Here is a 25,173-nt window from a genome sequence, read left to right on the forward strand (position 1 = left end):
GAGAGGTGAGAACAATAAAAACAGGTCCCATGTCTAGGGCTCCTTCTTAGTTACCCCATGCCTTCCCATAACGGAACAGAAGACGTGTTTCTTTACTTCTTTTCCTGCAGAGGAGAAAATCTGACGGTCAGAGGGTCTCAGCCAGCACCCCACAGCTAGCACGTGTCAGAACAAGACTTCAGACCTTCTAACTGTAACTTGCTGGAAAAGACTCTCTTTTAACTCTGTAAAGGTAGTGGTGGGCCGTGTGAGAGGCTGGGCCAGAGAGACCTCTGTGCTGTTTGCTGGGCAAGTCCTTCAATTCTCCACCTCAGCCTTCTCCTCTGCAAAATGGGCTGGTCCTACTGGCAGCATTTACCTTCTACCAAGGTGGTTGTGTGACTGAAAGGAGATGTGCGTTCTGCGCAGTCTGCGGAAGAATGAGCTCGAGAAATGCTGACTATTACTGCAGATGAGGAAGGTGAGGTCCAGAGAGAAATGACTTACCTCCAAAGTCCATTACAGAGCTGAGGTTCAAGCAGATTTCCTGCAGATCAATCCTCTCCTCCACCAGACTTATCTTAGGGGAAGAGAAATGACTTACCTCAAAAGTCCCTTACAGAGCTGAGATCCAAGCAGATTTCCTGCAAATCCAATCTCCCCTCCTCCACCAGGCTGATTTTAGGGGGAAGAAGTTGTGAAGGGAAGGGGACAGAAGGAGTAGGGAGGCAGATAGAGCAGGACCTACAGGAGCTAGCTGAGGTGAGAAAAGAAGCTGAAGCCTCAGAGATATCTTTAGAAAAAAGGGCCTGGCTGATTATCTAGTTTTATTATCTCATTTTTCCCAATAAGAAAACTGAGGCTGAGAAGTTAAATTGGCGGAGATGACACAGGTTGGAGAAGCCTGGAGAAGATGAGGGGAAGGAATGGGGAAAAGAGCTGCAAGTACAGAAAAGAAGACGGGGAGAGAGTTGAAGGGCAAAAAGGTCTGGAGAATGTGCCAGGCATTGCACAAAAGCAATTTATTTACAAATATCTTATTTGATCCTCACTGTAACCCTGGGGGGTTGATGCTGATATTACTCCCATTTTAGAGTTGAAGAAACTGAGGCAGATAATAATGAAATGACCCAGAGAAAGGTCTAAAGTTGAATTTGAACTCATGTCTGTCAACACTCCAAGCCAAGTAGCGTATCCACTGGGCCACCTCAGTGTCTCTGGGGGACTCGGGGAGCCTAGTGGAAGGTAAGAAGGGAGTTGAAGGCTGAGTGGGGGCTGAAGGATGTGGTGGTTGGTGGAGCATATTGGGGTGAGGGAGGGAGGACAGGATTGGCTGTGAGAAGGTTGAGGGGCCTAGATAAACAAAGGGTGCTTGGGGGAGCAGAGGGCCCTGAGGGAGGTGAGAGTGGTTAGTGCTGCACAGGGGGTTGAACCAAAGGGAAGAGGTGAGGATCAAGGCGGTAAGAAAAGTGGAAGTGGTTAGAGCCCTCATGGGCTTGATAGGGGTGAAGACAGCTGGGAGTAAGAGGGTTTTGAGGGAGATGAGATGATGAAGGAGGATGGAGGCTGGCGATTCAGAGGAGACTGAAAGTGATGAGAGCCAAGGGGTGATTGAGAGGTTTGAAGGTGGGGGTGATTGGGGGTCCAGAGTGTAGTAGTGGGCGCCACTCTGAAGAGGTCCCCCAGACCTCCTGTGTGAGGGGCACAAAGGAAGGTAAAGGAAATGGGGACGTTTGGGGGTTCAGAGGGAGATGGCTAGGGGTGCAGAGGGGGTTGAAGGACGCAGGAAAGCTGGGAGATGGTTGGGGGAGCTGAGGAGACTGAGGGAAGGAACGAGGGGCGCAGAGAGGGGAGTGGGACGGGCAGAGGTACGCAGGCGAGCTGGGGGAGGGGGTATGTCTGTGCTGGAATGGGGGATGGAAATGGAACAGAGGGGCGCCCCCTCCCCCATGTTCCATTCCTCCTCCCCCGCACTCTTGAGTGACACTCCGCGTATCCAATCTCCGAGCTCTAGGGGGGCCGGGACCAGTGGGGCGACCAATAGTTCGGCGGGGGGCGCATTAGGGGCGGGACTGGGGAGGGGGCGCCTGGGACCGCAGGAGGGGAGGGGAGGGGAGGAGAGGGGGCGGGGCCCGGGCCGCAGCTTCTGCAGTGGCGGCGGCGGCAGCGGCGGCGGAGGCGGCGGAGGCGGTGTGGTGGTGGCGGCGGCGGCAGCCATGGATCGGGGGCTGCAGAGATCCAGGTACGGGAAGGGAGCAAGTCCTGGGGGCAGGGGTGGGCCTCGGAGGTTGCTCTGGCCCTTTTGCAGCGCCCGGGGTGCGCAGGATCTACCCTAACTCCTAAAGACCCTGGTCAAGGGGCGCCCCCTTCTGGGCCGGTTGCAGACGGGGACCCCCGTAGCAAACCTCCCCAGCCTTTTGGAAACGCCGGGGGAGGGGGGGGGGGGTTCACTCCATTTTAGAGTCAAAGGTGAAGCCATCCTCCCTTGCCCTCAGATGAGAATGTCCCAGACTTGGAGTTGCCGTGGGTGGAGCTGAGGCCGGGGTCTCCCTCGGAGTTCGAGCTCTGGGGCAGCTCCCGGGCCCCCGGGGAGAAGAAGCAGGAGTTCCCTGCGCTCAGGCCCTGGGAGGCCGAGGCTCCCGCCTTCCCGCTCCCTGGAAACTCTCCCTAGATCGACGTGTCTTAGAGAAAGGAACCGAGTCCCTTTAAAGAGTTGTCAGGGAGCCCTGGGAAGGAGCAGAGTCTGGGTTAAAGATCGGAACCTTCCCCATTAGCACCAAGAAAACAAGACAAATCTTTTCTGGAGTCAAGTTGCTCCCCTTTCTACCCCCCCACTCCTACCCCAGCTTTCCCAGAGAAAGGGGAGGCTCTGGGACTCCCTGGAGTTGTGGGGACTCCCTGGGATCCCCGGGAGTAAGAGGGAGCCATTTAGCAGCAGAGATATTAGCGGCACATTCCTGGACCCCCAAACCGGAATCTGGGAGACTGAGGGAAGAGTTAGGAAAGCCTGGGCTGGAGGGGGGCTAGAAGAGCCTCTCCTTGTCTCTCCCCCACTTAGTCTCTCCTCTCGGGGCTGTGGAGTTAAGAAGGGGGTGCTAGGAGCTAATGCTGTAACAGCAGGTGCAGCGGAATGGGCGTGCCCGAAGGCAGATAGTGGGGTACCTGGTGCCAACAGCAACTTCCCTAGGGGTCCCGGTTCTGGGGCTCTCCAGGCTCCACCTCTTCCCCCTCCGGTTCCTGGCCTGGTTAGATCTCTTCCCATGTTGTAGACATCTCCGCCCCTACTGTGTCCCCCCCCCCCCATCCTGAGTCGTGGCTCTCACCCTGGCAGGGAACACCCCCTGGAGGGGGGAGGCAGGTTTGGCCCCTCCCCTTGGCGCCTGGGCCTGGCTGGGTGCGGCCCCACCCACCCGGTCTCTCCGCCGAGCTGGGGTGTCTCTTCCCCCCAACCCACCCAGAGCCCAGCCCCTTCCTGTCCTGTCATCCACCCCCCCTCCCTTTGCTCACTGCCACCCACTCACAACTCGCACTCAGGCCCAGGAACGGCTCGTTCTCTCCTGGCTTTGCTTACCCCCAGTCTAACCCCCCCCTGGACTGATAGGATCTGGGGGCACAGACACCAGCGGGGGAAAGGAGAGGAGGGATGGCCCTGGAGGCTGCCCGGAGTGGTGGGGAGGCCAGCAATGGTGAGTGGGCCCTGGGAGGCCACTGGGTTTGTGAGCTCACTTTTCCCCCGGTTCTCCCTCCCTCTTCTGGGTGATAGGGACCCCCTTTGGATGGGGAGGGGGGTGCAGCGAAGGGCTCCCGGCTGGGCACAGTGCCGGGGGCAGGCCTGATCCTGGCTGCTGAGAGGAGGAAGCAGTACCCAGGAGACGGGGCTCCCTGGGGTCCCTGGCTTCCCCAGATGCTAGGATGTGCTTGCCATATCCCTTAGCCCTTTCCATGGGGCTGAGGGGCTACCCTGGCTCTAGGAAGACTGTAGGGGTACCCGGGGCACTTACCCCCCTCTTGGTGTCCTCTGTGAGTCCTATAGCGGTTCTCAACTGCCTGGACTGGGATCTAGCAAAGCACCCCCTAAACCCCGGGCCCCAGGTAGTCAGCTTAACATCCACCCCACCCACCTCTCAACCTTTCGTTCTTGGGTGACAGGGCCACAGGCCGGGGAACAGCCAGGGCTTGGACCAGGGAGGAGCCCCCTCCCCACTTTTTCACTGGTGTTTTGGCCCAAAACCCCTGTGTTTCCATGTGGGGAACTATGGGGGCCTTTCCTTGTTTGGAGATGAGTGAGAGGCATCCCCTTTCCTGCCCTTCCCCCCTTTCCCTGGCCTCTGCTAGGGGCCTCCCTGACCCCGCCTCCTGTTCTCAGCTGGAACATGGGGAGGTGATGGGCCCCCCCAGCTGCACGTCCCAGCCGGGCACGGGGCCAAAGAGGCGGAGAAGGGCCAGGCTGGGAGCCAGGCGGGGAGAGGGGCCAGCCCGGGGCAGAGAGGAAGCCAGGGCGGGGTACAGAGGGGAGTGTCGGTGAGAACTGACAGGAGGATGTGCGGGTTCCCTGGCCAGATGGACCCGGAGGCCCACACCCACAGCAGGGGTGCCGGCACGGAGGCCCATGTGCGTGAAGGCGGGCTCCGGCCCAGAGCCGCCACCCACCGTGAGAGGCCGGGCCTGGGAGACCCAGAGCTCTCAGGCCTCGGGGAGGAGAGGGCTTCTGGGAGCCGGGTGGGGGACGGGGACACCCGGGGGTCCTCAAAGCCCAGAATCCCTTGGAATCTTAGAACCTTGAGGTCCTAGAATGTGCCAGGAGACTCTTGAGAACCTAGAACATGGCATATCAGAGCCGGGAGGTCCCTGAGAACCTAGAACATGGCGTTTCCGAGCTGGAGACCCCTGAGAACACAGAGTCTCAGAGCTGAGAGAGATCCCAGCCCAGAGACAATGGCACTTCCTTCCCCGCCACCACGTGGTTACAATGTATCCCCTTCCCTGTAATTACTCTCTCCTTAGATACTTTGTTTCACTAGCCCAGATCTTATTGTTTTCCTTTTTAAAGGGGACACTAGGGGTAAGATTTCAATGTCCAAGAGCCACAGCTCCTGGATTCTCCTCCCTGGCTGGCTCCAACTTCTGCCTTCCTACCAGCGGGCCAGCCCCGCTCCATCGTGCTCCAGGCAAAGACTGGGGGCTTGCCACAGACCTCCCCCCCTTCACCCCCATTTTACAGATGGGGAAATTAAGGTCTGGGCAAGTACAATGTCTTCCTCAAGGTCACAAAGTTCCAACTCAGATGTGGATTCCCGATCCGGCCGTTTACCGGCCATACCTCCCAGCCCTTCCAATTGTGGGGGGGGGTTGCCTCCCTCCCCGCTGGGCCCGCAGCTGCCAGAGGGGCAGGGCCTTCTGTCCCGGGGCCTTCCTTCTCCCCTCCTCCCCCTCCACTCCCCTGTTCCGGCTTGTCTGGGGCCCCCCTGGCTTGGGTTGTCCCTCCCACCCCCACCCTCCAGGCAGGAAAACAAACGGTCAGAACAGAACAGAATGTCCTCCCAGGACGGGGCCCCCGGCAGCCCACCGCAGAGGGGAGGGGGAGTCAGCTGGAGCTCCCAGCCCCACCCACTTCGGGCCAGGGGAGGCCCCTGCCCCACCCCCTTCTGCAGTGATCCCAGACCAGGGGAGACAGGTCTATTTTTGCCCCGGGCCGGCCCGGCTGCCGGCTTTGAGGCGGCGTCCCCACCCTCTGGGCTCCGGGGAAGGTCGCAGGGGCTGCCGGGCAGGACTAAGAGAGGCACCTCAAAGGGGGGCCGGGCCCTCCTGCCAAGCACTTGATTTTCCTGCTCTGAGGCCGGGCCTTCGCACCTTGCTCTGCCCTGCTTCCTTCTTATTTCTTTATCGCTCCCCTCTGGGCTGAGTTTCTCCATCTCGGGAACCCAGGGGGCTCAGATAAAACAGAAAGGCCCTTCCCACGATATCTGTGCATTCTGAGCCCCTTCCAAGCTCCTTTGGCTTAACTAAGCGCAGGGACCTGGGGCTAATGATGATGCTGGCGGCCGCTTTCATGATACATTAAGATTTGTTGGTCACTTTATGGATCTTATCTCACCTGGCCCTCCCAACGATCTTGTGCTCTTGTCTCCATTTTATAGACAAAGAAAATGAGTTTGCTTTTGTTGTCCCCATTTTACAGATAAAGAAACTGTCCATGTCCCCGTTTTACAGATTAAAAAAAATTGAGTTTGTTCTTGTTATCCCCATTTTACAGATAAAGAAACTGTTTGCTCTTAGCCCTATTTTACAGATAGAAAACTGAGTTTGAGTGTGATTAAGTTAATTTGCCCAGGGTCACACAGGTAGCTAGTATCTGAGGGGGAGTTTTCCTGACTACCTGTCTAACCCTCTACCTACCAAGCCGAGCCCTACCCCGTGGAGAGAGGATTGATGTTGATCACTCTTCTGGCTCCTGTATTCTGTTCCTAGCTCTTGGCTGTGCTAAAAGGGAGCACCGGTCTCTCCCGAGACCTACAGGAGAGATGCCTTCTGCCCCACCCCTCCTTCCCAAGACCCGAGACCTTTAACCCCTCGTTCTGGGGCCTCAGCACCCTTCCAGGGGCTCCTGGCTCAGTCCCAGCCGTGGGACCTCTCCCGGTCTGGTAAACAATAGATAAGTTAAAGCATGGAAGGGGCCTGTAGGGAGGGGGGGGGGGAAGGGAGTCAAGGAGCAGAGTGGATGAGCAGAGACCGGAGAGGAGCCGGGAATCCAGGTGGCATGTACTGGAATGGAAACAGGTAGTGCTCTGGGACAGGGAAGGCTCTCAGAAGCAAGACTGTAAGAGTTGGGAGGGCCCTTAGAACAGAGAATGGCAGAGCCGGGGCTGGGCCGGGAAGAAGGAAGGCCTGAGCTTGGAGAGCCTTCGGAATATAGACCGTGGCCTGTGATAGAGCGAGCCGTCCACAGCCAGAGACGAGGGACTGAATGTGGATCGCAGTCAGTATTTTCCCTTTGCGGCTGGTGGGGTTTGCTTGCTTGATTTTTCTTTTTAATCTCCCCCCCCCCTTTTGATCTGATTTTTCTTGTGCAACATGATTAATGTGGGAATATGTTTTGGGGGGAAAGAATATAGACCATGAGAAGTGAGACTATTATCCTCTTAGAGCAGGGAAAGTCCTAGAACAGAACAGATCAAGGGCCTTTAGAATATAGAATGTCAGAGGTGGGAAGGCCTTAGAGCAGGGAAAGTCAGAGCTGGAGGGGCCAGGGTAGAACAAGGAATGTTGTTGAGTGGGGTTTAGAACAGTGTCAAAACTAGAAGAGAAAGTCCTAGAACCGACTGGAAAAAAAGTCTTAGAACAGAGAATGACAGAGCTGGAGGGGCCAGGGTAGAACAAGGAATGTTGTTGAGTGGGGCTTAGAACACAGTGTCATACCAACAGGATGATTTCAGAAAGGCCTGGAGAGACTTACACGAACTGGTGCTGAGTGAAATGAGCAGTGCCAAGGGATCATTATATACTTCAACAACAATACTATATGATGACCAGTTCTGATGGATCAGGCCATCCTCAGCAACGAGATCAACCAAATCATTTCTAATGGAGCAGTAATGAACTGAACCAGCTACGCCCAGAAAAAGAACTCTGGGAGATGACTAAAAACCATTACATTGAATTCCCAATCCCTATATTCATGCCCACCTGCATTTTTGATTTCCTTCACAAGCTAATTGTACAATATTTCAGACTGATTCTTTTTGTACAGCAAAATAACATTTTGGTCATGTATACTTATTGTGTATCTAAGTTATATTTTAATATATTTAACATCTACTGGTCATCCTGCCATTTAGGGGAGGGGGTGGGGGAGGGTAAGAGGTGAAAAATTGGAACAAGAGGTTTGGCAATTGTTAATGCTGTAAAGTTACCCATGCATATATCCTGTAAATAAAAGGCTATTCAATTAAAAAAAAAAGAACACAGTGTCATAGCTGGAAGGGAAGGCCCTAGAACAGATTGGAAAGAACCTTAGAACAGAGAATGCCAGAGCTGGAGTTGGGGAGTGGGCTGGGCTTAGAACACAGAATGTGCAACCAAGGCAGTCCTTAGGAGAAATTTTATATCTCTAAATAGTACGTGTTTAAAATAGAGAAAGAGCTGCTCAATGAATTGGGCCTGCAACTAAAAAAAGAACAAATTAAAAACCTTCTCTCCTTCTTCCTCCACTCAGCTCTTCCTCGTTGCCCAGCTCCTGGGTCTCCCCTGGTCTCTGTGGCAGACCTTGGGGTCCGAGGGGCTGGAGAGCCTCAGAGGTGGAGATGGGGCAGAAGCTGCATCCCATTTTATTCCCATCCCTCTTCTTGGGCAGGTCCAACACAGAACTTCGGAAGGAGAAGTCTCGAGATGCAGCCCGGAGCCGCCGGAGCCAGGAGACTGAGGTGCTCTACCAGCTGGCCCACACTCTGCCCTTTGCTCGGGGGGTCAGCGCCCATCTGGACAAGGCTTCCATCATGCGCCTCACCATCAGCTACCTTCGAATGCACCGTCTGTGTGCAGCAGGTGAGGGCCTCAGAGGGATGGCTTCCCCCTCCCTAGCAGCAAGACCTCCTTACATGAGCCATGTCCTCAGGAGGCAGCACCTCGGAAAATCTCTCCCCCTTGCTCAGCCCTCTTCCTTCTGCCTCCTGAGCAGCTCCTCTTCCTTCCCCCACTACAACCACCTTGCCTCCTAGTGCCCCTGAACCCCTTGCTTGGAGAGTCCAATCTCCCAGAAGCCTTCTGGGCAGAGCTGGAAGCTGGAAGTTCTCCCGGATGGCTCACTGGCGTCTCTCCTTCCAGGGGACTGGAGTGAAGTTTCAGCAGCGGGTGCGGGGTCTGGGGAGCCACTGGATGCGTGCTACCTGAAGGCCCTGGACGGCTTTGTCATGGTGCTGACGGCCGAGGGGGACATGGCCTATCTGTCTGAGAATGTCAGCAAGCACTTGGGGCTGAGCCAGGTGAGGCCACTGCCGCTGGGATGGGCTTATAGACCATGAGAGTCCCAGAGCGCCCCCAAAGCTCATTGAATCTGAACCCTTCCAGCGTAAGGGAGCCCCCTGAGAGGGCGAGGGACCAAACAAAGCTCACACAAGTCAAAGTTATGGGGCAGCGCGTTTTTATTTTTTATTTCTTTCTTCCAACATTTCTCCTTCTCTGTCTCTGAGAAGTAGTGAGGTCCCCACAATTGAAGGGATTCGAGCAGGGGGTGACTGTTTTGAAGGGGCTGGTGTTCAGGAATGGGCTGATGAGGTGTCCTTGAGCTCTCTGCCCCTCTCTGGGCTTATCCGCCTGATTCCGGAGGTTGAGGGTGTGGCCCTAGGCAGGTGCTGGACCCGGGAGGGATTTGGCTATCCAGAGCCAGGCTGGAGAAGTGAATTCTGGGGGCAGGAAGGAGAGACTGAGCCCAGGCAGGGGCTAGGCAGGGAATGGGGGGGGGGCAGGTTTCCAGAGGCTGCTTTTTGGTCATCAATTTAGGAGGAGGGGTCCTGAGGTTGGGAAAAGGGACCCCCCCCCCCCGACACCTTCTTCCCTTTGTAGCTGGAGCTTATCGGACACAGCGTCTTCGATTTTGTCCATCCCTGTGACCAAGAGGAACTTCAAGATGTCTTGACCCCCCGACAGGGTGAGGCTTTGCCACATTTTCCCAAGCACAGAGTCCTCTCTGCCTCCGGGGAGTTGCCATCCTCTCCTTTCTTTCTGCCTCCTGGGAACTGTCATATCCAGAGGGAGAGTCCTCTCAGCCTCCAGGAAGGGGGAAGGTTTTCTCTGCCTCCAGGAGCTGCCATCCCCAGGGGAGGGTCCCCTGTGCCTGTCTTAGGAGCAGGAGGGCAGGGCAGGGAACAAGGCCTTGAGAGCTCGGTAAAGTGAAAAGAACACTGGTCCTGCAGTCAGAGGGTCAAATGCCACCGTGCAACTTACCTGTGTGACCATGAGCAGGTCCCGGCCTCCTGGGCCTCCGCTGCAGTGAGCTGATGGCCTTGAGGTCCCTCCCTGCTCTCTTCGAGGAAGGGGGACCCAGGCCTGTCCTCGGGAAGCCTCAAGCTTCCTGTTACGGAATTGGGGACCGGCCCCCATGGGAGAGACCCCGGGGGCAACGCCTGATCCATAACCTTCTTCTGCCCCTCCCCAGGCCTGTCCAAGAAAAAAATGGAGGCTCCCACGGAGCGGAGCTTCTCCCTCCGCATGAAGAGCACACTCACCAGCCGGGGGCGGACCCTCAACCTCAAAGCTGCTACCTGGAAGGTGGGGAACTCCAGGGACGAGGAGGGGGTCCAGGGAAGGCTGGGAAATGGGGAGCCTTAGGGAGGTGGGACAGTCTCTAGGGAAAGGTTTCAGTATTGGGGAGAGGGGGCCTGGACACCCAGGCTTGGAGGCTCTTGAGAACTGAGGACGGGTCATTACAAGGGGAAATTTCGGGGGGCAGTTACAAACCAGGACAATGAGGTTTCTAAAGGGAACGAATGAGAGGCTGGGAAAGATGGAGAGGGGCGAGGGGAGCTGAGGTACCTTAGGGGAAAGTTGGGGAGAAGCAAGGAGACCGAGTGGGGAGGCCTTTGTGACGTCCTTTCTTTAAGTCTCAGTTTCCTGCTCCGTAATATGAGGAATATTGCATTAATGGCCTCTCAGGCTCCTTTCCTCCCTAGGTCAGTGGTCCTTTGAGGCAGGTCCCCAAGAATGGGGAAGATTGGGAAAACCAGGGGGCCCATCTGGGAAACTGAGCCACTCAGGTCCATGGAGGCAGTGCCAGGGAGCCCGAAGCTGGGGCCACGGAGTCTCACATGTCGAGGAAGCCTAAAGCAGAGTCAGGACTACCTCGCTCTGGCCCTGGGCAAAGCTAGGGGGAAGCAGGGCTGAACGAGCTGATGGCCGCCCTTCCCTACCCCAGGTTCTGCACTGTACGGGGCACATGCGTGCCTACTCCCCACCTTCGGAGTCCTCTGCGGGTGGGGCGCCCGGGCCCGAGCCACCCCTGCGCTGCCTGGTTCTGATCTGCGAGGCCATCCCCCACCCCAGCAGCCTGGAGCCACCCCTGGGCCGAGGGGCCTTCCTCAGCCGCCACACCCTGGACATGAAGTTTACCTACTGTGATGAGAGGTGCGTTTTGCGTGCTCCCCGGCCTATGGAGAACCCGGGGCTCCTCCTCCTCCCTCTCCAATCTGTCCTCCTCCCCTCTTCCCTCCTCCCCGGTGCCCCCGCTCCCTCTGCCTCTATTCCCTCTCCTTCTGGTTTCCCCCTCCCCCCGCCCTTGCCTTTGGCCCCCATGCCGAGGATTCTGGGCCGGAGCAGGTCATGAGTGACGGGCCGTGTCCCTCCCCCAGGATCTCCGAGGTGGCCGGATACTGCCCGGACGATCTGATTGGCTGCTCGGCCTACGAGTACATCCATGCCCTGGATTCTGATGCCGTCAGCAAGAGCATCCACACCCGTGAGTGCCCCAGGGCCCCTCTCCCTCATCCTGACCCCCCCCCAATGGGTGACCTTAGTCCAGTTTCCAGCCCCAGCCCCGGTGGGGATGCCCCCGGCCTTTCCTACTGCCCCTGACCCTCCTTCTCTGCCTCTCGCAGTGCTCAGCAAGGGCCAGGCCGTGACCGGGCAGTACCGCTTCCTGGCCCGCAATGGAGGCTACCTCTGGACCCAGACCCAGGCCACGGTGATCTCAGGGGGCCGAGGGCCCCAGCCCGAGAGCGTCGTCTGTGTCCACTTCGTGCTGAGGTCTGTGCCAGCGAGGGGAAGGACTGCGAGCTTCTCGGGGCGGGGGTTGAGGAGACTGGCAGAGGCTGAGACCTTTACAATGGAAGGATCCATATGGTGGGAGGGGGGGGGATTTCAGCCTGGGTTTTGAACCCAGATTTGTTGCCTTCTGGGAAAGCTCCTTCCTTTTCTGAGCCTCAGTTTCTCCATCTGTAAAATGGGTTGGGGTCGGACTCAGTGGTCTCTTCCAGCATGGGATTTTGTGGGAAACATGGCCCTTTCTGTCAGTTTATGCCTATGGGGACCTTGGAGATGGGACATCACCTAGCAGGCTTGGGGGGGTGGCCCTCCAGGGGACACGAATTGTCCCCAGCCCTGACACTCTGCCCCCTCTGCCCCATCCTGCCCCCCCAGCCGGGTGGAGGAGACTGGGGTGGTTCTGTCCCTGGAGCAGACGGAGCAGCCCACGCGCCGGCCCCCTCGCCCCGCTGAACGGGGGCCCCCCTCGGAGAAGAGCCCCCAGGGCCCCGGAGACGGCTTTGGTATGGGGGAGGAAGCGAGGGGGGCCGGGAGGGGGAGGAGGAGAGGAGGGAGGTTCGTGGATGTCCCACCTGCCGTGCAGCCCCCCCCCCCCCCCCCCCCGCTCCGTGTGCGGACATCGTCCCTTCCCACCCGACCAGCCTCTGGCTCCCGCGCCCCCCGGGATCCTGCTCATGCTCCTCAGCTAAGCCTCCCGCCTGCCTTCTTCCCTACCTCCTCCCTCCGCTCTGGCCCTCGCTCCCCCCGCTTCCCCATCCCCGCCTGAAGTGCCTTCAGATGCTCTCTGATCAGTGGGACTCATGCAGATCCCCTCTAGGAAGGCTTCCAGGCTCTGCTCTCCCCAGCGCCTCCGTCCCGTCCTCCCAAGATCCCACGGCTCCCAGGACGAGCCTTCCACTTACGCTGCCGCCTCCCCAGCCTACACGGTTCTTGCTTCCTCAGCCAGATTAGGCAGCTCCTTTCCTGATCCTGAGACACTGGGATTTGCTCCCGCTGTCCTGCAGGATCACAGGAGCCTCCAGGCCCCACCCCCAAATAAAAAGCATAGATATGCTGAAGGGCAGGATCCTCGGGGGGGGCCCCTTGGAGGGCCCGGCCCCCAGTAACCATCCCAGTACGTGTCTCGCAGATACCCCAGGCCCCAGGATCCTTGCCTTCCTGAAGCCCCCAGCTCTGAGCGAGGCTACTCTGGCTGCTGACCCTCGCCGCTTCTGCAGCCCAGACCTTCGCCGCCTCCTGGCCCCCATCCTGGATGGGGCCGCCCCCGCCCCTGCCGCCGCCGCCCCTGTCACTGCCGCCGCCGCCGTCCCCAGCGGACCCTCCGCCAAAGAGCGTCCTCGAAGCCCTCCGCCGGTACGCAGGCCTCCTGGGCCAACTCACCGCCCTGAGCGGGGCTGCTTCTCTGGGGGTCCTGGTCTGGTGTGGGCTTTGTTTGGAAAGCAGTGGGAGGAGCAGGAGAAATCTCTGAAAGGTTCTTGGCGCTGTACCTGGCATATGGTGATCCTTGACCTGTCCCTGCTGTTCGCTCCAGCTCTGACGTTTCTTGTTCTAAGGGCCCTCCCAGCTCTGACATTCCTTGTTCTAAGAACCCTTCCACACATTCCCTGTTCTAAGACCCCTCCAGACTCTGATATTCCCATAGGGTTCTCTTAGCTCTGACATTCCCTGTTCTAAGACCTCTCCCAACTGACATTCTCTGTTCTAAGGTCTTTCCCAGTTCTAGGTCTTCTTCTCTCAGGCCCTATATCCTCATTGGTTTGATTCACTTTCCCCCTCACTAAGATGTTTCACCTAGAACAGGATCTAGACTTACTCTCTAACCTTTGGCCTCTCTGACCACTGACTGCTCCCTCCCCTCGATTCCCTGCCTGTCAGGATTCCTTGCTCCTGGCTCTGGATGTCGGTGCTCCTTGACATTTGATGCCCGGGTGAGGAAGCGAGGCTTTCTCTCTCAGGCTTTGGGCCAGCGGACCTCGGCTTTACTTGGCCCCTTCCCCACCGGAGCCTTTGACCTCAAGATTCCCAACTTCTCAACCTTTTTGCTCTTTTCCCCTTTGTACATGGAAACATTTCTGTTTGTTTATGATGTTTCTTAAGAGCCTTTTAAAAAAAGGAAAAAACATTTCCAGTGGTTCTGTTAGCAACTGAGCCAGTTGTGGCTGCTCCCTTTGACCTCAGATCTGACTCTGCTGACCTCTGGGGTCTGGGCCTTTGGAGCCCCGGCTCCTCCCCCACCGTGCGGTTCTTGGCTTCCTTCTCCATTCTGGCTGGACTTTGAGCTGCCCGTCCCATGTGGGAGACGACACGGGCCTGACCCCGCTCATTTTCTGGAGTTCTTGACTCACCTGTTGCCTAATCTCCGCTCTCCCACAGGCCGATCTCCCAAATGACCTCCTTCTGGAAATGGAGAACGTACACAAAATGTTTGGATTTGGGAAGACCCTGGAAGCGGTGGAAACTCTGGATGTAGAGCAGGTAGGGCCGAGACTGTGGGCCGGACTGGGATTGGGCTGCTCTATCATGCCGGCCTCTTTCTTTTCCTTGAATGGACAGATCTCTTTGTCCCTCTCAGGCTTAGTTTCCTCATCTGCCAAATGGGCACAATAGCAATCTAGAAATGGCATCTGTTGAGTGCCCTACCTGGGAACCTAGCTTTAGATTTGGAAGAGAACTTAGAGGTCGTGGAGCCTGAAAAGTTTATTTCACAGATCTGGAGGTATGCTCAGGGTCCCCCAGCTACTACAGGTCTGAGGCAGGATTTGAACTCAGGTGCCTCCCGATTTTCTGTGCCCCACCTAGTCATAAAGGAGGATCATGGGACGAAGAGCCAGACATGACCTTGGGGGCATCCAGTCACTTTACAGATGAGGTATCTGGGAAGTCAAGAAATGTTCCCCAAGTCCCCCAGCTGGTCAGTGGCCCCCAGGGGGCCTGAGGAAGGATATCTGGGACAGAATCTGAAGCCAGGACCCTGACTTGTGCCCCTCCCCTACCTCTCTTGTCCCTGCTGGGGCAGGGTGGGCCTTGGGGTACCCAGAAGGAAGAAGAGGCTCCTGGGAAGGGATGTGGTGCTAGCGGGGAAGCAGCTGTGTGGGAGGCAGGCCCAGAAACTTGGAAGGCATGAGATTCTGGGACATACTTTCTAAGGGCTCTCCCAGCTTTGACGGTCCCTGGGACTTTTCCTGGATCCGGTCTGGAGCGGGGCTTCATCCGGAGGCTCCGGAGAAACAGTCCTGTGCTCTTTCCTCACTCAGACCCTGTCTGGGGGGCACAGAGGGGCCCTCATGCAGGGCCTTCCTTATGCAGAGGCCCAGAGAGGACGGGCTGATGGGCCCAGGCTGCAGGGGGAATACGTGAGAGAGACAGGATCTCATCGTCCCCTAGCCTCCATGCTGCCTTCTTTTTCCCCCAGCTCCCATGCTTCTTTCCCCTTAGTTCTCATTAAGATCCTCCATCATGGATGCAGCGTGAGATCGCAGACTTGGCCGTCGGGGTTTGAGTTCAAAACCATACTCTGTCACTAAGTAACAGAGTCATCCTCATTGGACCTTGGGGAGCCCCTGAGGTCTTTTGCAGCTCAAAATCTGTGCTCCTGGGAGTCTGATCGGTGTGACCTCTGAGCCTCAGTTTCCTCTTCTGTAAAATTCTGCAAAAAAAAAAAAACAGGCTATCCTTAAGTCCCTGGCCAGTGCTAGGTGTGGGGCTTCCCAGCCTTTCTGGGTGACACGAGACAGAAGGTGCCACAGGAAGGAAGGGGCTGCAGGGGTTAATGCGTCTCCGGCCTCAGTTGTGTCCCTGGCATCTTTTCTCAGCTCCAAGTGGGAAGGTCTCTTAGGTGGGCTTCTCTTCCTCCTCTGTCAGGACATCGAGGCACTGGAGTTAGAGATGCTGGCCCCCTACATCTCCATGGATGATGACTTCCAGCTCAATACCAGCGATCAGCCCTCCAGGGCCTTTCGGCGGCGTCCAGGAGCCACCCCACGCCCTCGCGCCCGCAGTTTCCATGGCCTGTCTCCCCGACCCCCGGAAACTCTTCCTTTGCTCCGGTGGGGCAGCGACCCCCGGCTGAGCCAGAGGACCTGCCCCACAGAAGGGGACTCCACAGACACAAGCTCCCAGGCGGGAGCTCGGAAGAGGTGAGACGGGATGGAATACAGAGGGACGGGGAGCGGGACAGATTGGGTTCTAGATGTGCAATTAGAGCTCTGTGTTGGGTGAGTACTGAGCTTGTTGCCTCATCCTAACTGAGTGACCTTGGGCAAGTCAATTAATCCTGTTTACCTCAGTATCCCTATCTGTAAAGTGAAAAGCTTGGACTAGAAGCTTGGACTAGAAATCCTTTGTTTCTTCCTTCCTTTCCCTTCTTGCCTTACTTTCTTTCTTTTTTCCTTCTTTCCTTCCTTCTTTCACTCTTTCCTTCCTTTCTTTCTTTTTTCCTTCCTTCCTTCCTTCCTTCTTTCCTTCCTTTCTTTTTTCCTTCCTTCTTTCTTTCTTTCTTTCCTTCCTTCCTTTTCTCCTCCCTTCCTCTCTTCCTTCTTCCTTCCTCCCTTCCTCTCTTCTTCTCTCCCTCCCTTCCTCTCTTCTTCCCTCCTTCCTTCCCTCCTTCCCTCCATCCTTTCCTTCTTCCTTCCTTCATTCCTTCTTTCCTTCTTTCCTTCCTCCCTCCCTTCTTCTCTCCCTCCCTCCTTCTTTCCTTCCTTCCTTCCTTCCTTGCTTCCTTCCTTCCTTCTCTTCTTTCTTTCCTTCCTCCATTCCTCCCTTCCTTCCCCACCTCCCTTCCTCTCTTCCTCCTTCTTTGTTTCCTTCCTTCCTTTGTCTCTGAGGTCTCTGTCTCTCTATCTCTCTGTCTCTCAGCCCACAGACCCTTCTCAGAACCACATTGTTAAAAGTATAAATCAAATACAGAGCATGACACAGGAAGTCAATTATATTAATAATATTAAATATTAATATTAATTATTATAATTATATTAATTACTATATATTATATATAATTAATTATAATAATTAATATTAATAATAATATTAATAATATTAAAATAATATTAAACACAAGTTCAGGAACCGTAACTAGAAGCTCTCCAGCTTATCAGCGTGTTCCAAAAACATGGAAAAAGTAAGTAACATCTGCAAGCCCTGAGCACAGTGGCTGGCACATAGTAGGTGCTTAATGAATCCCTCCCATCCTCTAGCTGTAGTTAGACTAAGTTAGAGAACCCAAGGACTGTCCTCCTCCTCCTCCTCATTCCTGGAAGTCGCACTGCTGCCAGAAACCACTAGATGGAGCCATAGTGCCCAGAGCCCTGGAACTGAGTCACAAAGACCTACCTGTGTTCAAATGAACCTTAGACACTCTGTGACCCTGGAAAAATGATTTGCTGTGGCCTGCCTCAGTTTCCCCAGCTGTAAAGTGGGGATAGTGATAGCACCCGCCTCACAGGACTGTTGTGAACATCAAATGAGACGGTGTTTGTGAAGCCCTTAGCGTGGCGCCCGGCATACAGTAGGCACTTAATAAATGCTTGTTTCCTCTCTTCTTCCCCTCTGCCTCTCTTCATATATCCTGAGATCATACTGGCTCCTATTAAGAACCTTCTGTGGGCAGAGTGGCAGGCTGGCTAGAGATCTGGGCTTGGAACTAGGAGATCCGGGTTCAAAAACCGCCCTGCCCTGTAAGCTGTGGGACCCTGGGTAACTCATTTGGCTTCTCGGAACCCCCAGGAAACTCTCTTAAGAATTAGGGTTGTGGAGAGGATGGCAGCCTGCATCAGTAAAGGGAGTTTCCTCCTCTGGGAGGTCTCCATCCCTCGTGCCGGGCTCTGCTCTGATGCGACGGGCACATCAGTGGGCCAGCGATTTCTGCCCTCAAGCGGAGATCGACTGGCGACATAAAAACAAAGGATTATGGGGTGGGGCAGAATGCGAACGGGAGAAAAGAACAGATGCGCCAGGAAACTCTGAGGAGGAGGAGGTAGGGCCCTTTCAGGCATGGGTGAACTGGGAATCTATGGGGAGAGAAGCTGGAAGGGGAGACATGGGGGGGGGGCTAGCCAAGTGCATGGGGGGGTGAGACAGGTACAGTTGCTTAGACTGGCCAAGCCTCGAGCTGAGCAAGTAAAGCCATGTGTTTTAAAGGGGGAAAGGGATCTGGAGCCAGAATTTGGTCGCCTGGAGTCCTAGGGATCCTGAGCAATCTGGACTTTATCTCAAAGACAGGAGGGAGCCACTGGAAGATTTCTGAGCACAGAAGTGATATCATAGTGATGAAAATAGCACTTGTTTTATTTTTTAAGAAGCACTTACTAAAGCCAGTTATGCATTCATTATTAAGCACATTTTATAGATCAGGAAAGGGATTTTTTTTTCTCCTGAGGTAATTGGGGTTAAGTGACTTGCCCAGGGTCACACAGCCAGGAATTATTAAGTGTCTGAGGTTAGATTTAAACTCAGGTCCTCCTGACTTCAGGGCTGGTGCTCTATATCCACTGTGCCACCTGGCTGTCCTAAAATTGATTTTTTTAAACCAAAATGTAAGCAGTTCTACATACCTCCACTCCATTTGCTCTTTTAAGATTGGGCTCATTCTGCTGAGATCTTTATAGGATCCAGCCTCAATTTCCAGAGTGTTAGTTTGCTTTACCTCCCAGAGTGGGTGGCATCTGCAGAGAAACATGATTTCTGTACCTTTATTCAAAAGAGAGATGGTGCTGCCTGCCAGCTGTGCCAGCTGTGCCAGAGGACTCCCCCTTAGCCAAAGACAAGACCCTTTAGGGCCTCTGTCCAACCATCCGTCTGTGAGCGTTTTGTCCACATTTACTGCGTACGTCTTTTTTTCAGCCAAATGATAGGAAAAGAAAGACAAAGAGCTGCCCTTAAGGAGCTCCATGTGCCTCAAGGAACTGGCACGGGACTCTCAGCATGGTGTGCTCTCATCCAAGATGGCTCTAGGCTCCAGGGGCACAGCAGAACCACACTAGCTCGAGTGAATCCCGAGCTGTGCAGATTCAGAGCCACGTCCGCTCCGGCTGTGCCCGTCTGTGCCCGACCCGTGGGAGAGCATTTCTTGTCTGCTCAGCCATGGTCATACGCGCTGTTCCTGGACAATGATGTTACTGTTCAGTGACCATGTGGGAGAAAGCTTTAATTAAGCAGTCAGTGAGCATTTATCAAGTGCCTACTATATGCCAGGCGCTGTGGGTGCTGGGGATACCAAAAACCAAAAGGCCCTGCCCTCAGGGAGCTTATATTCTAGTTATGTGCAGAAGATCGTTCACAGCAGCTGGGGTCCTGAGCGAGGAAGGGCTTATTCCTAAGAGTTCTTGGCTCTCCCATCTCGGTGCCTCCTGGTACGGACCGAGATGTTCTGCCTCAGCTTCTCACAAACACGAGGGAAGGACCGCCGCCCCCAGTGCTCTGCTTGAGCCTTCTGAGTCCTGAACTCTCCCTCCCTTTCCCACAGGGCCCTGCCCCAGAGCTTGGAGGAAGACAGCGGGACGGAGGCCCTGGGAGTGAAGCCCCCCAAGCGTTCCCCCAGCCCGACGACTGACCACTTCCTGCTGCCACCCCTCAGCCTGGTATGTGGGGGAATGGGGGACCGGGGCTTGAACCTCACATTTGATCTGGGAGGGAAGTGGGGCCCAGAGGGAGAAAATCCCACAGCTATTGCATCATGGTGCCCGCATCTAAAGGTCACTGTCCTGGTGCCTTCTGTGGTGGAAGCAAGTCAGGAGAGACTTCCTCTGTTGCTGCCTCTTTTTGTGAAACTCAGGTGGGATCCCAGGTGTCTGAGCATGGGCTCTCCCATGGTTGCCAGGGGGCACCATGGATGATGCCCTGGGCCTGGAGTCAGGAGTACAAATCTAGCCTCAGACATTTACTAGACAAGTTGCTTAACTTCGGTTCACCTTAGGTTCCTCATCTGAAAAATGGGCACAATAGCACTACCTGCCTCCAAATAAGATAATATTTGTAAAGCACTTTGCCAACCCTCAAGTTCTTTATAAAAGGTTAAAGATGATGATGATGATGTTAAAACTATAAAGATAACAACAAAGATAGTAACAAGATTGCCCAGATTGTGTTCCCTTATGAAATTCTTTGTTTTGTTTTTTTTTGTTTGTTTGTTTTGTTTGTTTTTTTCCATTGTGTTTTTTAAAGTTAGAATACAAAAACCCGGGGCAGCTGGGTGGTGCAATGAATAGAGCCCCATCCCTGAAGTCAGGAGGACCTAAGTTCAAATCTATTTTCAGACATTTAATACTTCCCGACTGTGTGACCCTGAGCAAGTCACTTAACCCCAATTGCCTCTGCAAAAAGTAAAGCAAGAATACAAAACCCTCAAACAAGCCTGGCTCTCCAAAAACTTTCCTTCCCCTGGGAGAAGACGCTTGCGCAGGGAGAAGCGAATAGCCGAGATATTCAGAGTCACTGGTAGGGTGAGAGTAGGGCTGCTTCCTTGGAAGAAGGGGTCCTGCAGCTCTGGAGCAGCTCGATGAGGAGGGATGATATTCCTCCCTGCAGAAATGCAGCAACCCACTAGGTTGGCTATTTTCCGTATGTGGAACTCATGTGAGCTTCATCAGTCAGTGAATCATGAGCATTTATTAAGCACCTACTTGGATACTAAGCACCAGGGATACAAAGATCTCACACAATCAACCAGAATTCTGAAAACAGATTTGTTCAGTAATTTTTCAGTTACATCTGAGCCCTGTGAACCCATTTGAGGATTTCTGGGCAAAGTAGTCTGCCCATTTTGCAGATGAGAAAACTGAGGCAAACACAGGGTGCAATATTTGTCCAGGATCACACAGCTTATAGGCCAGGTTTGATTTCAGGAAGGAGGGAACGGAGAGGGGTGGCCGCCTGGGGGAAGGGAGGGAGGAAGGCGACTTAGCGGGTCTGGGAACCCCAGGGGCATTTGCCAATTCCTGCCTTTCCCCTTCTCCACCAGAGTTTTCTCCTAAGTGGTGAGAGCACCCCTGGGACCCAATCGGATCCTGATACCAGGCTCCTGGACCTCGAAGAGCCCATGGGTGAGTGAGGGGATTCTGGATAAGAGGAGACATTTCAGCAAGGACCCAGCAAGGTCTTTCCAGGAGGGTTGCTGGATTCAGGAAAGAAACGTCCAGTCTGAGGGATCGGTCTTCTGGCAGTAGTTAGTGGGGGGGTCGCAGAGGCAGATTTGGGCTTGGCAGAAGGAACCATTTCCTGTAGCTGTAGCTCAGAGCTCAGGGAGAGCTGGTTGTTGAAGTAGAGAGATCACAGGGTCCAGACTTGTCAAAACCCGAGAGGTCAATTTAGCTCGTCCCCCTCAGCATGAGGAACTGAGGCAGACAAGGCCAAACGATTCACCCGCGGTCACCCAGCAGATATGTGTCTGAAGCCAGATTTGACCTTGGGCTCTCGATTCTAAAGCCAGTTCTCCTCCCAGGAGGCCCCGAGCTTCCTTCCCCCTCTGGGACTCTGAGGGTTCTGCCACATGGGAACGTCTTTGTCTCCCCAACACTCGGCACATCTTACTTAAGTGCTTCAGAAATGCTTGCTGGCTGACTGATGGAAATGGCGCAGGAGTTGTGCTCTTCACCCTCCGAGCCATCCCCCCCAAACTGCCCTATCCCCTTAGGGAGTCTTTTTTTTTTTTTAAATTTTTATTTCCCCAGTTAAAATAACTTTTTTTTTTTTTTTTTTTTTTACACATATGTTCCTTTTTTATAAGTTCCACATGAATCATGTGGGGAGAGAAAAATCAGAAAAAAGGGAAAAACCACCATGAGAAGAAAAAAAAACAAAAAAAGAAGTGAGCGTATGTTGATTTACGTTCAGTCTCCAAAGTTGTCTCTCTGGACGTGGATGGCGGTTTCCATCCAAAGTCTCTTGGGATTGCCTTGGATCACCGAACAGCTGAGAAGAACCGAATCTTTGTTGCCGTATACAGAGTTTTCTTGGTTCTGTTCGTTTCCCTTAGCATCAGTTCGTGGAAATCTTTCCAGGCCTTTTTTATAGAACAACGATATTCCATCACTTTCATAAATCCTAAGTTATTCAGCCGTTCCCCAACAGACGAGCTCTACTCATTGTCCAAACAGAAGAGCTTATGTTTGGTTGTTGAGGTAATAGGGAAGCACTGCAGTTTATTGAGGAGGGGAATGACTGGCAGAGATTGGAGAATAGATGGAAATAGGGAGAGACCAAGGCAGGGGAACCCCCCAGCAGGCTGTTCTGTGACAAAGGCTACGGAGGATGTTTCTGGGGTGACTGACTTTCCCTTTCCTGCCCCATCCACAGCCCTAGGCTCCTCCTCCCTGCTCTCTTTCTACGAGGATGAAGATACGGCTCAGCCCAGGGGTCACTTCCAGCTGGAGGAGACCTTGTCTCAGGAGCTCACCCCTGGCACCTGAGGCGTGCTCTCGTCTGTTCCCCCCTCCATCCCCTCCCTCCCCATTTCCCCCTTTCTCCCTCCCCTCACACCCAGGACCTCAGCCACACTCCAAGCCCGCAGCTTACGCACAGGATAGAAGGGTCAGGGGCCGGGGAGAGGGATGCGTACCCCTCCTTGCCCCCCCCTTCCCACACCGGGCCCTACCTCACTGTCCCCAAGCACCCTAGCCCTCTGCAACTCAGGGGATATGGGTGGCTCAGGGAGAGCCAACTAAACCTCAGCTGGGAAGGGGGGGAGTCCCATTTCGTTCCCACTGGTCCCCAACCTTCTCCAAGGGGGCAGGGACCTCCCCTCTCCCCTCTTGCTCCCTTCTCAGGACCTCTTGGTGCTCATTTATTTACACAGTTACCTCACCCATATTTTTAGGGGTTTACTTTATAAATGGGGGTTTTCAGGGCGGGGGGTGGGGGAGGGCTAAGGACCTTTTCTACAGCATGCTTTATTTTTAACTCTGGGGTACACATAACCACCTTATTGATGAGAAAATCTTCCCTTTTTGTGATAAATGATCTCTCTTTGAAATTGTGATAATCTAAAGGTACGGGGAGGGGGTGGGGAAGAGCTGAACCCCCTACCCTCCGGTTTCATTGGGGGCCCTTTTACCCAGACCTCCCCTCTCCCCCGTCCCTCGTGGTACACTTCATCTCTTCAGATCTCTACCTCCTCAGTGCCTCTCGTTCTGGACCCTACTCCAGACAACCAGGCACGTGGGTAAATCCTGGGCCAGTCATCAGCCAGCCTGGCCTCTGGCCCCAGCCCTGGCTCTTGTCTGACTTGATCCGATCTCCCTTGCCTTTTCTGTGCCTCAGTTTCCCCCAATTGGGCTTAACAGTCAATCGGGACCCTTCCAGCTCTGGCCCTTTGTGGGTCTGTGAGGAGACACCCCTCTGTCCTCACTCCACATAATCAGAAGAGGTCAGAGATGGCAGGGTTGGGGAGAGACTTAGAAGTGAGAGATGGGATTTTGAGAGCATCTCCTGCTCCCGTCCTCATTTGCACGAGGGATGGGATGCCCGGAGAGGGGAGGGGATTTGCCATACAGCGAGTCACAGAAGCACAAAAAGAACTCTCATTTAGGATCAATGGAAACAGGCCGGAGTGGGAGACAGACTTGCTCCCAAAGCCGGGACTTAATGTTGGCTTTGCCCCCTCCTGGCTGCAGACTCCCCACCTCCGTCTCTCCCCACTTTTGTCTGCTGCCCCAGCCCCAGGAAAGGCGCGGACTTTGAGGCACTCCCCTGGGGCCAAGCCCCAATTCCAGGCCGCCCAGTCACACGCACATCTCCAGCTGCAGGTCTCCAGGCCGAGACAAGCTTGGGGAGTGGGGTCCAGGACACCCCTCCCTCTCTCCCGCCTCCCGGAGACCCGCCTCTCATCCCTGTCCCCTCTCCCCTCTTTGCACGATGGTGCTGCCCTTCAGGTCTTCTCCCCAACATGCACACACCAGACCTTCCCACCCTCCTCTTCCTGGGAGCTCCCTCCCCCCAAGCTGGGGGGTCGGGGAGTCTGACCAGATGGTGCTAGGGGGGTGTGGGCTAAGGACTGGGGCTTTCTCCCAGCTCTCCTCAGGAGCTCAATGGAGGGGACTGGGGAGGGGGAAGGGGAATTGGGGGGGTCATCTCTGTAACTACCACCCCCACCCCCAATAAAGCCTTCAGCCTGAGAGGCACCAGAACTCCCAGCGTGTGCATCTGTGTTCATTGGCTGGATGCGTGAATGCTTCTGTGTGTCAGTGGGAGAGACCGAGCTGAAAAGGCCCTTGGAGCTCCTCCTAGCCCAGAACGGCTTAAACTTTCTCCACTTGTGACTCCTTTGCATCTGAGACCTTTTTACGGGACCCCAGGTTTATGGATACAAAACTAGGTGTACAAATCAAACGTTTGCTAATAATAAATCATTTCACAACCCCCACGTTCACAGCTTAAGAAGCTTTGGTCTAGCCCAACCCCCTCACTTTACAGATGAGGAAACTGAGGTTTGAGGAAGGGAAATGATTTGCTTAATGTCCTGCAGCTGACTCCATCTGTGTGATTTGTCATTTCCTTGTGATATATATAACTTGCTTCCTGTCTCCTTACATCTCTGTGTTGTGCCCTTTCCTCCGCTGTGCGTAGTTGGGTCACAGATCTAGTCCTCTTTATTTTTACAGACAGGTAAACTGAGGCCCAGAGAAGACATGGGTTGTGCTGAAGGCAGGATTTGAATTTGCAATCTGGTCTTTATAATAATTAGAATTTATATAAACTATCAAGTTTGCAACGGGCTTTTTACAGATCATGTGTGTATTATGCTTATCTCTGCTGGGACTCTTTAACCCAAGTGCCCAGAATACAGCAGGTGCTTACTAAATGCTTGTCTTTTGATTTTGTTATTATAATCCTAACCCCCCTCCTCCCCAAGGGGATAGTGCTAAGGGTTATCAATTGAGCAATATATATATAAGTACTCTCTGGATGTCAGACTCCATTCTAGATGCTGGAAATAGGAAGACAAGAAGTGTAAGCACTTTGCCTCTGGGAGACAGAAGCATCACAAATCAATAAACATTTGTTTTACGCAGGTACCGTGCTAAATGCTTGTGATACCAAAAAAAAAAAAAAAAAAAAAAAGACAAAGTGCAGTCCCTTTTATCAAATCTAATGGAGAGACATGCACACAAATGCAAAGCAAATTATCGACGGGATCACTGTTGTTCTGTTATTTACAATCACGCTCCGATTTTCTGACTGCCCCCTTTGGGATTTTCTCAGCAAAGACACTGGAATGGTTTGCCTTCTCCAGCTCATTTTATAGATAAGGAAACTGAGGCAAACAGATTTAAGTGATTTGTCCAGGGTCACACCGCTAGGAAGTGTCTGAGGCCAGGTTTAAATTCAGGTCTTCCTGATGCCAGGACAGGACTCTGTCCATTGTGCTACCCAGCTGCCCCAATAGGAGATGATGGGGAAGGCATTAGAATTTGGAGATTTGGGGAGTGGGCTCAGAAGAGAAGGAGCTCGGGG

At 54.4% G+C, this 25,173-nt stretch overlaps 1 protein-coding gene across 2 annotated transcripts; it reads left to right on the top strand.

Moving 5' to 3' along the window:
- The first annotated feature begins 1,926 nt into the window (after positions 1-1,926).
- On the top strand, positions 1,927-23,820 carry HIF3A (hypoxia inducible factor 3 subunit alpha). Of its 2 annotated transcripts, XM_031963844.1 has the most exons (15): positions 1,927-2,221; positions 8,330-8,520; positions 8,800-8,957; positions 9,538-9,622; positions 10,130-10,242; positions 10,886-11,094; positions 11,319-11,425; positions 11,565-11,712; positions 12,106-12,233; positions 12,860-13,083; positions 14,104-14,205; positions 15,592-15,866; positions 19,190-19,304; positions 20,684-20,765; positions 22,018-23,818. In XM_031963844.1, exons 1-15 carry the CDS (start codon positions 1,929-1,931, stop codon positions 22,128-22,130), a joined length of 2,343 nt encoding a protein of 780 aa, XP_031819704.1. In that variant the 5' UTR covers positions 1,927-1,928; the 3' UTR covers positions 22,131-23,818. The 2 variants fall into 2 exon arrangements, with proteins under 2 accessions (XP_031819704.1, XP_031819705.1); XM_031963845.1 differs by lacking the exons at positions 1,927-2,221; positions 8,800-8,957 and having other exon boundaries at positions 8,365-8,520; positions 22,018-23,820.
- The last annotated feature ends 1,353 nt before the right edge of the window (positions 23,821-25,173 follow it).

The sequence above is a fragment of the Sarcophilus harrisii genome, chromosome 3 (assembly GCF_902635505.1).
Source record: "Sarcophilus harrisii chromosome 3, mSarHar1.11, whole genome shotgun sequence".
NCBI lineage: Eukaryota > Metazoa > Chordata > Mammalia > Dasyuromorphia > Dasyuridae > Sarcophilus > Sarcophilus harrisii.

What these genes read in the sequence shown, in the direction of transcription:
- HIF3A (XM_031963844.1), top strand. Translation starts at nt 1,929, where the DNA reads ATGTTCCATTCCTCCTCCCCCGCACTCTTGAGTGACACTCCGCGTATC. An exon ending in AGCACTTGGGGCTGAGCCAG is followed by an intron (nt 8,958 to 9,537) that starts GTGAGGCCACTG and finishes TTCCCTTTGTAG; the next exon opens with CTGGAGCTTATCGGACACAG. An exon ending in TCAAAGCTGCTACCTGGAAG is followed by an intron (nt 10,243 to 10,885) that starts GTGGGGAACTCC and finishes TCCCTACCCCAG; the next exon opens with GTTCTGCACTGTACGGGGCA.